The following is a 16,020-nucleotide window of genomic DNA, read 5'->3' as shown; positions in this document are numbered from 1 at the left end:
TTGACTAATTCAACTGTACACTGTTTCCACGAACATATCTGCCATCAGATAGAAATGATTTTGGCAGTAAGTAAAAGAAATCTGCCAGGCACTGTGTCAGGCCAATAAGACATAAGCAGAAGTCTCCTGGGTTTTTCTGTGAAAGCATTTACTTTTCATAAAAGGGACAGACATGGCCAGTGCCACCCCTCCCTATCTTTTTCCTTTAAATGTGGATAGGATATCTAAAACTTGTGACTTTGAGATCATAAATAGCAAGCATGAGGATGAAGGCAAACACACCAAGGATAGGGGAGCAGAAAGACAGAAAAACATGTTCTTGATGGCATCATCAGAAATATAAACCCCAGTAACTACCTGACCCAGGCTTTTTGTGTGAGAAAAATAATCCCCTAATTGTCTAAGCTATTATTTGTCAGCTTTCTTCCTTTTCTTTTCTTTCTTTCACACTTTCTCTCTCTCTCTCTCCTTTCATTCCTTCTCTCTTTTTTTCTTTCTTTCAAGACAGGATGTTGCTCTGGCACCCAGGCTGGAGGACAGTGGAGCGATTAAGGCTCACTGCAGCCTCAACCTCCAGGCCTCAAGTGATCCTCCTGCCTCGGCTTCCCAAAGTGCAGGTATTATAGGCGTTAGCCACCATGCCCAGCAGTTTTCTTTTACTTACTGACAAAATCATTCCTATTTGATGACAGGCATATTCTTGGAAATATCATACAGCTGAATTTGTCAAACCAATCTGATGTAGTCTTGGTCTTTGTTAGAAGAATCTGGTTCATCAAACTAGGTTTTATGCCTATTCTTTATGTTATGTTTGCTATTTATTATTTATTCTTTTTCCCTTTCCTTAATTTTGATGGCTTGTTCAATTTGTTTATTTCTCCTTTACCCCCTCTGTGAATTTTAAAGATCTATTTTCTAATTGTGCCATTTGTTACAGTTCTATTATTAGTTCTATTCCTAAAAATCATGTTTGTTTCTACATTGGGGGTTTTTTGAGACAGGGTCTTGCTGTCACCCAGGCTGGAGGGCAGTGGTGCGATCACGGCTCACTGCAGCCTCGACCTCCTGGGTGCAAGCAATCCTCCCACTTCAGGCTCCAGAGTAGCTGGGACTACAAGTGCACACCTCCATATCTAGCTAATTATTTATTATTTGTTTTGTACAGATGGGGGTTTCCCTATGTTGCCCAGGCTGGTCTCAAACTTCTAGGCTGAAGTGATCCTTTTGCCTTAGCCTCCCAAACTGCTGGTATTATAGGAATGAGCCACTGCACCCAGCTTAATTCTAACCTTTTTTTTTTTTTTTTTTTGAGACTGAGTCTCGCTCTGTCACCCAGGCTGCAGTGTGGTGGCGCAATCTTGGCTCACTGCAAGCTCTGCCTCCTGTGTTCATGCCATTTTCCTGCCTTAGCCTCCCGAGTAGCTGGGACTACAGGCACCCGCCACCAGGCCAGGCTAATTTTTTGTATTTTTTAGTAGAGATGGGGTTTCACTGTGTTAGCCAGGATGGTCTCGATCTCCCGACCTCGTGATCCACCCACCTTGGCCTCCCAAAGTGCTGGGATTATGGGAATGAGCCACTGCATCCAGCCTATTTCTAACATTTTTAACAATTATATCATAACTCAGTATCAATCTCACCCAGATTTTTATGTTTTGTTCCCTCTCTGAATCATTACATATCTAAGAAACTTTTGTCTCAACAGATAAATGATATCTTGGTCACATACAGAATTTTTGGTTTCCATTTTTTTCCCTCAGTAGCCTATAAATATTTTTTCATAGTCTTCTGGCTTTTAGTGTTGCTGATGAGAAGTCTGATACTAATATAACTGTTTTCCTTGAAAATAACTTATTCTAGTATCTTGTAAGACTTTCCCTTTGTCCTTAAACTTCAAAATTTCTACAGATACATCTAGGCATGCGCTCCTCTAACTAATCCTGCTGTCGACTTGGTAAGCTCCTTCAATCCACAGATTCAAACTTTGTCTTTAGCTCAAGAAATTTTTCTTCTACTACTTTTTCTCTTTCTGGAACTCTTAACATTTGCATGTTCCATCTCCTAGATGCCTGCTGTCCCCTCTCACAATTACCATCTCTGTGTTTCTGGTCTGAATTGTAAGATATTTCTTCTTCCACTTGCTTTTCCAGAACATGAATTCAGTTCCCACCAGTGACCATTCTCCTTCTGTTTGTTTACTGAATTTTTATATTTAGAAATCATGAGTTTTTAAATTCCAAATGTTCCTTTTGTACTCATAATTCATTTCCTGAGTTGTCTGTTAAAGTTCTCTTCCATCTCTTCCATTAGTTTTACCGCAGTGGGAGTCTCATTACAGTTTTTTCAACTTGGACTTTCTCAGTGGAGGCTGCATTTTTCTTTGCTTGCACCAGGTTGTGGGTTCCCTTAGTGTCTGTGCAGGTCAGTCTATGAGGCTCTCTGGGAAGTGGCAAATGAGTGAGTACTGCAAGGCCCAGCAAGGAATGCTGTTTTCATGGCCCAGCAGAGCCCATGTTAACAAACCTCAGAGATGAAGAAAGCCCCTACACTACTGGATCCTCCAAGGCACAAGCACTGGAAGCAATCCAGCTCACCAGGGCAGCCCCTCAAAGGACCACACACATTGTGTGGGCAGTATGAGCCCTTTCCAAGGCGATCCGCCAGCTCCTTCTGGCCAGTGGACCTCATGGGACTATACATTCGAGTGTTTGTCCAAGGACTCAGGGAGATGTAAGCATTTTCCTCTGTTGGTGGTTCCCTGCTTCTTATTGAGTAAGAGAGAGAATAAATCCTGTGCCTGCTCTCTACCCTGAAGGTGTCAGGAAAACTGGGGGCCTTAATGCACTTTCCAGGCTCCACCAGCAGGCCCACCTGGGTTTATCCTGGGAGGGAATTTTAACAGTCAGAGCCATGTGCTCAGGCTGTCATCTTCCCAGAATTCCCTTCTATACATCCATACGTGGTTTTAAAATAATTTTTTAAATCATAAAAGTAATTTAAGCTGATTTTCTGAAAACTGAGGAAAGTATAGAGGGAAGGAGAAAATCCTAGCTATAATTCCACCAGTGTGAGCAATAGGAGATAACCTTCATATTTCAGCATACGTCCTTCCAGTCTTATAAATGCTTGTGTGTGTATGTGTGTGAGAGAACAAGAGAGACACTCTATCCATTTCTTTATATCAGCAATATTTACGACATATCATTTTGAAGGGCTGTATGCTATTTGATTGCACAGTTAATTCTATAGTTGTTTTTTTTTTAAACCAACTGCCTATTGTTGAACATCAGGTTGCTTATAATTTTTTGGCATTATAATCTATGCTGGGTGGGACCTCATGGTTAAATCTTTGCACATTCATAATTATGTCCATAAAGAGTAACTGCCTGCATCAACAAATAGGGATATTTTTAAGGCTTTAAGATCATATTGCCAAATTTTCCTCCAGAAAGGTGTCATCAAGTAACATTGTTACCAGCAACTTATTTACATTCTCTATCCTCCCTCCTACCACTCCATGCTAAAACCAAATATTGTGTTTAAAAATATCTTTGATAAGTTGAAAGCTGGAAAATGGTATCTCATTATTTAGTTTGCGTTTCTTCGATTACTAAACATGTTAAATATTTTTCATGTATTTATATGTGCAACATTCTTATTTTTTCATGTCTGACCATATGAAAACCTTCAGCCTAATTCCTATGCTTCTACACTCCAAGCCTGTGAGACAAATCAGGCAACAGCAGTGTTCACAGTCTTGCAGAAGCAATGTGGCTACTGTCACAGCCCACAGTCACTCCTGGTCTATGATATCAACAAGACTGAACCATCTGTATTTCTTATTTTGTGAATTACCTGTTTGTGTCCTTTGCTCATGTTATTTGGAATATAAAGCTTTATGACTTTTGTGTCCTCAAATGTCAACTATCTTCATGATGAATAATCTTCTTTCGGTGATTTTTCCCTGAAATTCCGTTTTGACTGAGATTAATATTATAACCCTTATTTTCCTTAATTTATACTTGTATGAGGTCTCTTTGCTCATCCTTATTCCTTATACTTTTTTTTTTTTTGGAATGGAGTTTCACTCTTGTCACTCAGCTGGAGTACAGTGGCGTGATCTTGGCTCACTGCAATCTCCGTCTCCCAGGTTCAAGCGATTCTCCAGCCTCAGCCTCCCGAGTAGCTGGGATTACAGGTGCCCACCACCAGGCCCAGCTAAGTTTTGTATTTTTACTAGAGAAGGGGTTTCGCCATGTTGGTCAAACTCCTGACCTCAGGTGATCTGCCTGCCTTGGCCTCCCAAAGTGCTGGGATTATAGGCATGAGCCACCATGCCTGGCCGCATCCTTATACTTTTAACTGTTCTGAGTAACTTTGTTTCAGATGCGTTTGTTAGACAGCATGTTGGTAGATTTTGGTTTTTGACCTATTGTGACAATATGACATATTTTATTTGATACATACAAAAGAATATATAACATGCTTATTATTAAACAAGGTAGTTAAACTCAATTATTTTATTGTTAGCTCTTCTCTATGTCTGTTTCTCTTTTCATCTATTTGTGAGTCTGCTACTGGTTGTTTAACTGTTTAATGCATTCAACTTCCCAAGAGAGAATGTTATAAAAATGTGAAGTGACTCCCGTAACTCCCATCAAATATGATCTTTAGTTGCTAAATGAGATATCCTTTATCAAAAAAGCTTACTTTTCTTGGTAATTTCAAATCTTTAAGTAAATGGCTGTACACATACTATCACATATCCTTTTCTTTTTGTTTTTTGTTTTTGAGACATAGTTTTGCTCTTGTTGCCTAGGCTACAGTGCAATGGCACTGCAACCTCCGCCTCCCAGGTTGAAGCAATTCTCCTGCCTCAGCCTCCCTAGCAACTGGGATTACAGGCGCCTGCCACCACGCCCAGCTAAATTTTTATATTTTTAGTAGAGATGAAGTTTCACTATGTTGGCCAGGCTGGTCTCGAACTCCTGACCTCAGGCAATCTACCTGTCTCAGCCTCCCAAAGTGCTGAGATTACAGGCGTGAGCCATCGCGCCCGGCTCTGCATATTCTTATTAAGGATATTCATCAAGGATGGGACAGATATGCCGCTGCTGCAGTTTTATGGAGTGCACAGTTCCTCGCCAGTACTGACCTTCTGAAGTCCACCATTCTCCTCCACCAGTGGCGGAAGCACACTGGGGCTGTTGGGTGGAGGGGCCTCCACATTGTAATCACGGAAGCAGCAGAAGAAGGAGCTAAGGATGCTGCGGCTCCTCTGCTTCTTTAAGCTGACGTTGCACTGGGAAGCTGGAAACAAAAACAGAGCACACTGTGGCCAACTGCAGCATGTACTGATAGTTGTAATATAATGCAAAAATCTGAGTATGCAGTTGCCCCCCAGACCCCAGATTCCTGCCCTGAGGGCCTGCTCAGGAGGAGAAGATGAGGGGCTCCTGGAAATTACTCTAAAGAACTGTGAATCCAATGTGAGAATCCCAGGAGCCAGCTAGTCGATGGAGTCCAATCCCTCTGGTTGGACAGGATCCCTTTGACCTCAGCCCAGCAGGGGCTGCTTGCTTATTAACTGACTCACCCTCAGGGTCAGTCCCCATCTGCATTCCTGAACCCAGCAGATGAAGTATTCCCACCCTGCACCAAGCACTACTTCAAAATAAACATCTTTTCAGGCACAAATCAGACTTGACACTCCCTGGGAAGCATCTCTCCATTATGGATACCAATAAAAAATCACTTTGAATCTAGGTTCTTGGACATCCCCTGCTCACTATGGAAATGACTTAACTTTGTGGGTTAAGAAATAAGATATGTAAAGGCACAAAAGAACCTCCTGCTTAAACTTGCCAAGAGTTTGTCCAGAAGTTGGTGAGGGCCTGGATCCACAGAGCTTAGGGCTGAAGGCTTCCATTTCACTTAAAAAACATAAACAGCAGGAGATGTTGGATGGAGAACACATGTTCCTGCCCCAGTAGGGCTGGCCAGGGCAAAGCCCATCTTCATGAGATCCAGGGCAATACTGTGCCCTAGCCTGTCCTGAACTAAGACACTGGAGGGAGTGACACATCCTTTCTGTTTATCCAAGGCTCACAACAAGCTGCCACAAGTCAGGAATAAAAGGTGAAAATTAGTATAGATGAAAAACACCCCTCAGGGGAGGGCTCACAACTTCGAGGGGCAGGAGTATTTGCCTGGGAATGCAGCCGGGACTGTCCCACCACATGCCATGCCTAGGCGGGTCAGTGGTGCTCTGAGAAGAGGCCGTAGGCAAGGGACCATGCTTAGGGTTAATGGGAAAATTGCCAGTGCAGGAAATGATTTAAGTCCACATGATAACTGTTGGAGCTTATCTCTTCTCCCAAAAAGCAATTCTGGCACAATTCCTCTTTTTGTGCACTTAGGAGTGATTTGTGTAACACCTTTCCTCCCAAGAGATCACAAAACCTTTGCTGAATGTTTTGGGGGTACTCTTCTGCCAGCAGCAAAACTAAGTGCATTCAGATGGAAATTCTGAAAAGGGACTGAAAAGCTATTCTTCCAGCAACTCCACAGATATGAATGGTTTCTACCCTGGGTTCGGGCAAATGGCCCAGTGAGTATGAATTTAAGATCAGCACTTACTAAAGATGAACTTCAGAACCATAAATCTCTGAGAAAGCTGGCTGTTTTTATCTTCCTCAAGCATCCTTGGGTGCATGCATAGAGCACCAGCCATCACATTTCAGGCATCTCATTTCAAGGGCAGGTCAGGCCAGACCAGGCCATTGGGACTGCCAGGCATGTGGGCCTCCTAAGTGGTAGTGTGGGAAGAGATAATAACCACTGTTCACCAAGGGCCAACGCTGTAGGTCCCAATAGTTCACAAACCTCATCTTGCATACTCCTAAGGAGATAGGTGTTACTACTTCCATCTTACCGCTGAGAATATACAACTATTGAGAAAATACAGCAGGATTGTGTCGGTTCCTTTGCCAGATTCAAACCCAAGTGGGCCTGTTTCCAAACTGTGTGATTTCCCCATGTGCCATGCTGAATACAATCTTGAAACAATTTAGGTTAGATTAAGAAGGTGGAACACGCCAAATAGGGAGAGAAAAGCATTGCAATAAACTTGTATTTAATATAAATGATACATTAAACCATTTCATTGTTACTCTGAATGTCTTAATTTTTATCCCACACTCAGAAAATTTAGTCAGGGGAAGAAAAAAAATCTTTTCCCTAGCTGATAGCACATTCCTCTGCAAGTAAACAAGCTATCTGTTCATGTCTCAGAGACACTGAGCAGTCTGCAGAAAGCACCTTTCCAGGTCCTATTTTCATCCTTGGATGACATGAATCTTCCCCACGACTAACTAGCCCACTAATTAACAAATTAACTTACATACTAAAAAAATTATAAACCTGGAACCAGTACACTACTCATAATTTCTACCACACGCTTACTTACTCTACAGAAGGTACACACAGCTAACAGAGTCAGTAAATTAGTTATCCGAGCACCTGGGAGGCCATCGTGCCTCCAGACAGGGAAAGGGAGCTTACCCAGGTCTTTCCTTCTCTGTATAAAGAGTGCAGCAGTCAAAGTGGTCTCATTTTCATAGGTGTGGAAGGTTCCAGGATTCTTCCTTTCAAATAAGGTTAGTTCTAGGGCCTGCAGGAACCTCTTGGAGGCTCAGTGGCTAATTTTCTAATCACTCTTGGATTGGTCTAGAACTCTCAAAATCAGGAGAGGTGGGAAGGGTAAATGGAAGGATTTCCTCAGGACCAGCACTGGCCTCACCGACCCTCAGCATTCACTTCTTCCTGAATAGGGCTCCAGACGTGGGTGCTCTGTACTAATGACCCTACTGCCTTCCAGCCCCAGTTGCTGCTTCTCTCCCCCAGCTATCATCCAGAAGATCCTTGACTTGCTCATAAACTGGTAAGGGAGTTTTGGTTGACACATGAAATAAAAATTCAGTTTAATGGATAAATGTTGACGTTAGAACATTAGATGAAAAAGTTAATATATATTATTGTATATCCGATTTGATCATAACTAAGCAAAGCAAACTAAAAAAGATTATAATTAAGAAAAGATTTGCAAGAAATATGTCAAAAAGTTAACAGTAATTAATTGTTGGACCATAAGTGTTTACATTTCTTCCACATTTTCCAAATGTTTTCTGGTAATTATGTATTGCTCTAATAATGGTGGGGAGGAAGTAAACAGTCTTGTTAAACTGTCTTTCGGCAACTTTGTGCTATTTCTAAACCATATCCTTCTTCTAATTCTCAACCTTTAGCCTAATTCCTATGCTTCTACACTCCAAGCCTGTGAGACAAACCAGGCAACAGCAGTGTTCTCAGCCTTGCAGAAGCAATGTGGCTACTGCCACGGCCCACAGCCACTCCTGGTCTATGATATCAACAAGACTGAATATATCCACTAAACTCAAAACCAGAGGAGGCCCATGTGAAAAGAAGGTACCAAAGAAGTGTCCTTTGCCCGGTAGAACGCTCCTGCTGGCTTTCTCATCTGGCATCCATGCTCCACCGCTCACCCTCCTTGTACACACAAAAGGGGTCTTGCTGTTTCTCTGCTTTGATCAAGACTTTACCTCTCATCACTTTCCTCCCTTGCCCCCTTTACATGTTTCCACTGACAAGACACATGAGAGGTCTCCCCGTGGCCCAGGTATCCAAGAACAAGGTCTTTTAGGATATTAAAGATAGTTGAATGCATACATCTCCCCATAATATTGGTTTTAAGAAATTACTTTGGAAGAGCAAAGGAGGGAGTAGCAACTATGAACATCAGTTTAAAATATTCCATAACGATTTTCATTTTTAAAAATCAGACTTAGGAGGAGGAAGTCATCAAAAGTCATTCCAAAGCTTTCTGTCACTTTTCCCTGATAACCTCCCCTATCCAAACCCAGCACCTGCCCACCTTACTCCCTAGCTTCCTCCACGGTAGACTCCTCATCACACTGACATCCCTTCTCCCACTCCTCCTCCCCCCATTTCCCCACTTCTCAGAGCATCCTGCTTTTCAGAGCCTGGCTCAAAGCCAACCTCACCCAGGAAGCCTTTGCCAACCTCCCTGCGGAGATCGTTTTTTTCTTTGGCCACTAAACTCCCAAATGAATGTGTGTATGACTGAGCTGTGTCTTTGGGCCAGGCCAGTTCATCCACCTGTCTGCTGGACATCTCCTCTGGATGCCTCAGACTTGGCATATCTAAATGGGGCTCACCACTCCCCTCTTCACTCAGGGTACCAATATCCTAAGCTAGACATCTGCCGTTCTCCCTCATTAAGTTGTTGGTTCTGACATCCTAATCGACTCTTAAATGTGTCCTTAGCAACTCCTTGTCCCTGCCCTATCCTGACTCAGGTCCTCATCATTTTGTCCCTGGACCACTACGGTTGCTTTTTGACTTGTCTTTCTGCTGTTGATTTTGCATCCCAACATGTCTTGACATGACAGGTAAAGCCCATCAAGTTACAAGAATGTGTGGTGGTTAGGAGTGTAGGTTCCGATGCCAATTTGCCTAGGTGTGAAATCTGGCTCAACCAGCAATAGCACAGGACCTGGGCAAGTTGTGTGATTTCTTTGTGCCTCAGTTTATCTATAAAATGAGGATAATAAATACTCATCTTATGGGTCTGTTGTGAGAATTAAATGAGTTATTACAACAGTGTCTAACATAGAGCAAGCACTCCATAATTTTTGTTTGTTTTTTAAAGACAGGGTCTCACTCTGTCACCCAGTCTGGAGTACAGTGGTGCAATCTTGGCTCACTGCAACCTCTACCTCCAGGGCTCAAGACATCCTCCCACCTCAGTCTCCTCAGAAGCTGGGACTACAGGCATGCGCCACTACACCCAGCCAATTTTTCTATTTTTAGTAGAGACAGGGTCTTGTCATGCTGCTCAGGCAGGTCTTGAACTCCTGAGCTCAAGTGATCTGCTTGCCTTGGCCTCCCAAAGTGCTGGAATTACAGTTGTGAGCCACCACACCCGGCCTAGACATTTTAGCTTTTATTATTATAGTCTCGTAGAAGCTTTTGCTTCATAAATGAGGGGGGTTCTCCAGGAACACTGGATCAAAGGCTGGATTCTGCGGGCATACATTTTTTTCTCTGATATCTGATAACTAGGAGAAACAACTCACTATAACAGATCTTGGTTACATAAACCGTAATTCAGAAAGCAAAACTAGAAAAATCTCAGGAAGTGATTCTAATCAATTGCTCTAAAAAGTAGACATAGACATGGGGAAGGAAAAGGGAGGGGTTGCGTGTCCCAGTGAGCTCTGCTGGGGGCTGTTTTCCCTTAGGAAAAGAACAATGCTTTCAAGTGGAGGGCAGGAAGCATACACTCTCCCTCCTCAATCCCTTTACTTAATTCCCTTTGGGGCTGAAGCTTAGCTCTCTTCTGCACAGCATTCTGCCTGCTGGGTCTGCATCTGGTTCCAGGGACTTCTTGCCTCAAGCTGTACATCAGAAAGGAGCATTGAGGGGACCATGCAAGGAGGACCACAGACGTGGCTAGCTGACCCAGCAGTCTCCCCTGCTGGGTCCCCCAATAGGCTACTACATGCTGCCATTTTCCCAAGGCTCAGCCCGGGGCAGGCCTGCTTAGAAAGACCACCCTCTTTCTCCTCCTTATCCCTGTCAATGAAAACATGCCCAGCTGGGTGCGGTGGCTCATTCTTTGTAATCCCAGCACTTGGGGAGGCCGAGGCGGGCAGATCACGTGGGGTCAGGAGTTTCAGACCAGCCTGGGCAACATGGCGAAACCCTGTCTCTACTAAAAATACAAAAATTAGCGGAGTGTGGTGGCAGGCGCCTGTAATTCCAGCTACTCAGGAGGCTGAGGCACAAGTTGCAGTGAGCTGACAGAACACCACTGCACACCAGCCTGGGTGACAGGGCGAGACTCTGTCTTTTTTAAAAAAAAAAAAAGAGGCTGGGCGTGGTGGCTCACGCCTGTAATCCCAGCACTTCGGGAGGCCAAGGCGAGTGAATCACAAGGTCAGGAGATCGAGACCATTCTGGCTAACACGGTGAAACCCCGTCTCTCCTAAAAATACAAAAAATTAGCCGGGTGTGGTGGTGGATGCCTGTAGTCTCAGCTACTTGGGAGGCTGAGGCTGGAGAATGGCGTGAACCCTGCAGGCGGAGCTTACAGTGAGCGGAGATCGTGCCACTGCACTCCAGCCTGGGTGACAGAGCGAGACTCCGTCTGAAAAAAAAAAACAAGCAAGCAAGCATGCCCACAGCCAGTCCCAGCACACAAACATGCCATGGGCACAGATACCCCACAGGGAGAGTAAAGGGAAATCCTTGATAAGAGGTAGCCGAGGTGATCCTAAGACTTAACTTTCTCTATTTCTCTGAGCAAACTCGGGTGAAGTAGAAACCCTGGAAAGGGTTGTAAAGAGCTGGAGATGTGGGGCATGGGCCTTATTCCTGGTCCTTGTGTATCCACTGGAGGAACAGGGTAACACGTGGCTGTTTTCCTGGATATGCCCTTAGAGCTAATGCTCTGCCTAAGCCCCTGGTCCTGGTGTCATTGCAGCCCAGCAAATTAAGACCTTGTTTCCCACTCATACACATTTCTCCCTTGCCCCTTCCCATGGGCTGGGGACCTCCCATCTGCCAGCAACAGGCTTACAAACGGTCTATGAATGGTGCAGCTTAAAGTGCCCATATAGACAATTGCCTTCCTCTTTAAAGACAAGAAGCCTTCCAAATGCCTCCCTGGTCTTCTAAGCAGAGTGCTGGCCCAGCAAGAACCAGTATCTTCAAAGCACCAATTATAGATGGGGAGCGTAGTGGACATCTGACAGTTTTTGCCTGCTGGAATCCATTACTCTTCTTTCTGGTAAAAGTTCCTCTATTTTCCTCTGGGGAACCACTCTCACCCTATCAGTGTTCTGTCCTTTATCATGGGCTGGCCAATCTGAGCCACATGACTGGCTTAGGGATGGGCACATGACCCACCCTGAGCCAAAGACTCTGCAAGGATTCATGCAAGCCCTATTGGAAAAGATGTTCTCCTTTTGCTGGGTTTCTTAACATGGCAGGATGTAAGCCTGGAGCAACTGGTAGTCATCTTTGCACCCGGTAAGAAATACCTACCTGAGGATGAAGTCAAAACTGAGGAAAAAGGAGCTGGGTTACAAAGAGGGGCAGATTTCTGATGACATTGTCTGAGAACTTGGTTTTATTAAAACCAGACCCTTCTGGAATTTTCAGTTATGTAAATAAACAAATTCCCTTTTGCTCCTAAGCCAATATAATTGGGTTTACGTGATTTGAAATGGAAAAGATTGTCTCTGAAAATGTAAGCTCTGATGCTAGGTGGTACAGAAACATTGACCAACAACATAGACAGGGGTCCAACCTCATGAAGCCCACATCTAGCAGGAGAGATGTTTGAATATGTACTTCTGGTACACAATGAGTCTTATTAGGATGGGAAAGTGCAGGGTACTCCTGGGGCCCAAAGAAGAGCACATAGCCTAGACTGGGGACTGTGAGTAGGGAGGGGTACAGAAATGACTTTTTTTTTTTTTTTTTTGAGACAGAGTCTCGCTCTGTCACCCAGGCTGGAGTACAGTAGTGCAATCTTGGCACAATGCAAACTCTGCCTCCCGGGTTCAAGTGATTCTCCTGCCTCAGCCTCCTGAGTAGCTGGGACTACAGGCGCCCGCCATCACGCCCGGCTAATTTTTGTATTTTTAGTAGAGATGGGGTTTCACCATATTGGCCAGGCTGGTCTCGAACTCCTGACCTTGTGATCCATCCGCCTTGGCCTTCCAAAGTGCTGGGATTACAGGCATGAGCCACTGTGCCCAGTCCAGAAATGGCTTCTTGAAAGAAGCTGGCTGAAAGTTTCATTAATTTTTTTGTGGTGGGAGGAGCAGGAAAGTGGGGAAACAGCATGTGTAAAAGGCATGGTGTGAGAGAGAGCATGAAACATTTAAGAAATCAAAGGAGTAGCAAGGAGTATGAGATGGGAGTAATGACAGCAAGGGCCTTGCAAGCCAAGGAGATGAATTTGGATTTGATGTTATGGAAAAGGGAAGTGATGGGATCAGATTTGTAACATGAATGTCACTGTCTTAGCTCTGTAATTAAAACTACTGAGTTTAAATTTTAAATTATGACCAATGCAGCCAAGATCAAGGATATTTGCAAATTACACATGTGGGCCATTTAAGAGCCTAGAGTGAAATTTTTTATTTAGAAATTGACTTTAAATATAAGTTACATGGAAAAAACACAGGCTTTGGAATTACATTTGGGTTCAAGTCCCAGCCCTGCCACTTGTTAGCTGGTGTGACCTCACCCACCTCCATAGCAACAATAATACAGGAACGATAATCCCTACCCTACAGGACTGTTGTATGGGCACAGTGAAAACATGTATGTTTGTGTAAGAGAGAAAATCTACCAGCAGCTTCAAATATAACAAATAACTGTGACTGGTTTAGGTACAGTGCAGGGTCTCACTGTGAACATGGAGAATTTAGCTTGTATCCAGACAACGGTCCTCACAAAAACAGCCTGGCTTTATGAAAAAACATGTAGGCAGATCCATTTTGTTTTAGGTTATGTGAAGTCTAAAGGTAGAATATTAAGTAGCTCTTTAAAACTTTACCTCCTATCCAGTAAAGTTTTCTCTGTATAATAATAACAGTAATAATGATAGAAATTAAACAAACAAAAAGCAGCTCCACACGTGGGGCTTAAAACAAACCTTAGGACTCAGGTCTTTTCTACAAAATCTCATATTAAATACGGTTAGAAAGAAAGTGTTATAACTAAAAACATGAAATGGTGGCATGCACCTGTAGTCCCAGCTACTTGGGAGGCTGAGGGAGGAGAATTGTTTGAACCCGGGAGGCGGAGGTTGCAGTGAGCCGAGATCGCACCACTGCACTCCAGCCTGGGCAACAGAGCAAGACTCCATTTCAAAAAAAGAAAAAAGAAAAACCATGAAATGTACAGGGGAAAGTCCACTGAGGCTGACAGTGGGGCTTGGACCTTCAGTGGCCCAAGAAGACTGGTTTAAAGAGCTACCCAACAGATGTTTATGTTTATGCCAACAGATGGAGGCACAACAGGGTCCACATCCATCTCATATCGTAGGCTGAGGGTGCATTTCTCTTGTACTTCCTGACCTAACTGGTTCCCTTCAGTAGCCAGAAGTTGAAATGTTGACCCCCAAACAGCCAGCATTTCTTAATTAGTGTGATATCTGCCCATGCCATATAACCAGTGACCTTTTATAATTCTTTCATTCTGATCTGGTTTAGATTCAAGATGTGGGGAGGCTTTGGAACCATCCTTAACCCCTGGCTTCAGGACCCAAACCTCTGAGGTCTGCACTGATTCAGAGCTTCACATATGTTCCTGAGCACATCCACCCACACGCATACACAGCTTCCATCTCTCCTTATCTGTGATCTGACCTAAAACTCCCAGCACCCCACACAACTCTACACAATCAAAGGAGTTCAGGACGAAGATCAGAGTAGCTGGAATGTAGGTGGAAATGTTTGCTACTCACTATGAATCCATCCCTAATCATTCAAGTTTCTCCTCAAGTGAAGAAACTACAACTTGGTAGCTACAAAAAACAAAGGCTTGCTTTTCATTTCTATGGTGCCGAGCCAGCCTCTCACAACATAAATGTGCTGGTACAGGGGCCGGATCTCTGAAGACCCAGCACGATATAATTTTCAGAAAAAAACTGCCTTAACACTGACCAAGACTCTTTGCTTGACCGAACTTCAGTCAGATTCCTGAACTCCTAGGTCCACCTGCGTACTTCCTTGTAAAATCCAAATTTAGCAAGATCCCTGCTAAGTCAGTTTAGCAAGAATCCCCCATCCTCCATATCTGACTGCTCTTCATATCTAATTGGGTTCTTCACCCTCCACCATCTCCCAGGTGATGTCTGATCTACCCTGGCCTGTCTTCATCAAGAATTCTGTTAGTTCAGGGCCTCAATCCATTTAGCATTGCTGTAACAGAATACTTGAAACTGGGTAATTTATAAAGAAAAGAAGTTTATTTGGCTCATGATTCTGGAGGTTGAGAAGTCCAAGATTGGGTAGCCCAGCTGGCAAGGGTCTCGTGCTGCTTCAACTTATGGTGGAAAGCACAAAGTGGAAGGGGTATGCACAAAAGGAGGGCGAACGTGGGAGGAGCCTTGCTTTATAACAATCTACTCTCAAGGTAACTAATCCAGTCCCACAAGGGCAAGAACTCACTCGGGCCAGATGGCATTTACCTATTCATGAGGGATCTGCCCCTAGGACTCAGACAGCTCCCATGAGGCCCCATCTCCCAACACCACTACAATGGCAACTGCACACCAATATGAGTTTTGGTGGGGACAAACCACGTCTAAACCATAGCAGTTGGTTAAGCCACAAGCCCCCCTACCTCTGATGTTTCTTCTTAGCAATTTTCTATCCACTGACTCCCACTCTATCCCTTGGCTGTGAGTACTCACTTATCCATGCTGTGTTCAGAATTAAGCCTGGTTTTGGACTGAGGTCTCTTTCCCTCTAATGCAACAGTTTTCAATAAAATCTGCTTTTGCTGTTTTAACTACTGCCCAGGTCTGGTTTCTCTAACAACACACCAAATGTACTGCTAATGACTCAAAGCACTGAAAGTCTTCCCTCAAACTAGCTTCTTTCTTGTTACAAGAGCAGAACTAAGAAGGTAATCCATCGCAGATTTACACTGTTCAAGTATTTATAGCAGAACATTAAACATAGGCTCTGTACCAAGCATCAATGGGGACATCAATGCTGTTAATGCTACAAAACTGAACACTGAAATTGCCCAAGTGAAGGCTATTTCTTCACATGTGGGAATGTCAGAGCCATTACAACCCTGAAGAGATCCTAAGAGTTGAATTCACAACTATATTATTATGGAACAAGCTAAACACCTTTTTTTTTTTTTTTTTTTTTTAAAACTGGGGAG

At 43.8% G+C, this 16,020-nt stretch overlaps 1 protein-coding gene across 3 annotated transcripts in view; it reads right to left on the bottom strand.

Annotated features, from left to right (window-relative positions):
• LOC105480191 (CTD small phosphatase like) overlaps positions 1–16,020 on the bottom strand; it is a 119,921-nt gene that overhangs the window by 32,193 nt on the left and 71,708 nt on the right. For 2 of the 3 annotated variants that reach the window (XM_071091450.1, XM_071091451.1), the window contains exon 2: positions 5,156–5,310. In XM_071091450.1, coding sequence (XP_070947551.1) covers positions 5,156–5,310 — 155 coding nt within the window. Of the gene's footprint in view, positions 1–5,155; positions 5,311–6,639; positions 7,539–16,020 lie in introns of those variants that run through there. The other variant, XM_071091449.1, reaches the window with a different exon arrangement.

The sequence above is a fragment of the Macaca nemestrina genome, chromosome 2, assembly GCF_043159975.1.
Source record: "Macaca nemestrina isolate mMacNem1 chromosome 2, mMacNem.hap1, whole genome shotgun sequence".
Lineage (NCBI taxonomy): Eukaryota > Metazoa > Chordata > Mammalia > Primates > Cercopithecidae > Macaca > Macaca nemestrina.
Note: the sequence above shows the minus strand (reverse complement) of the source record. Positions and strands in the feature narration are given on the sequence as shown.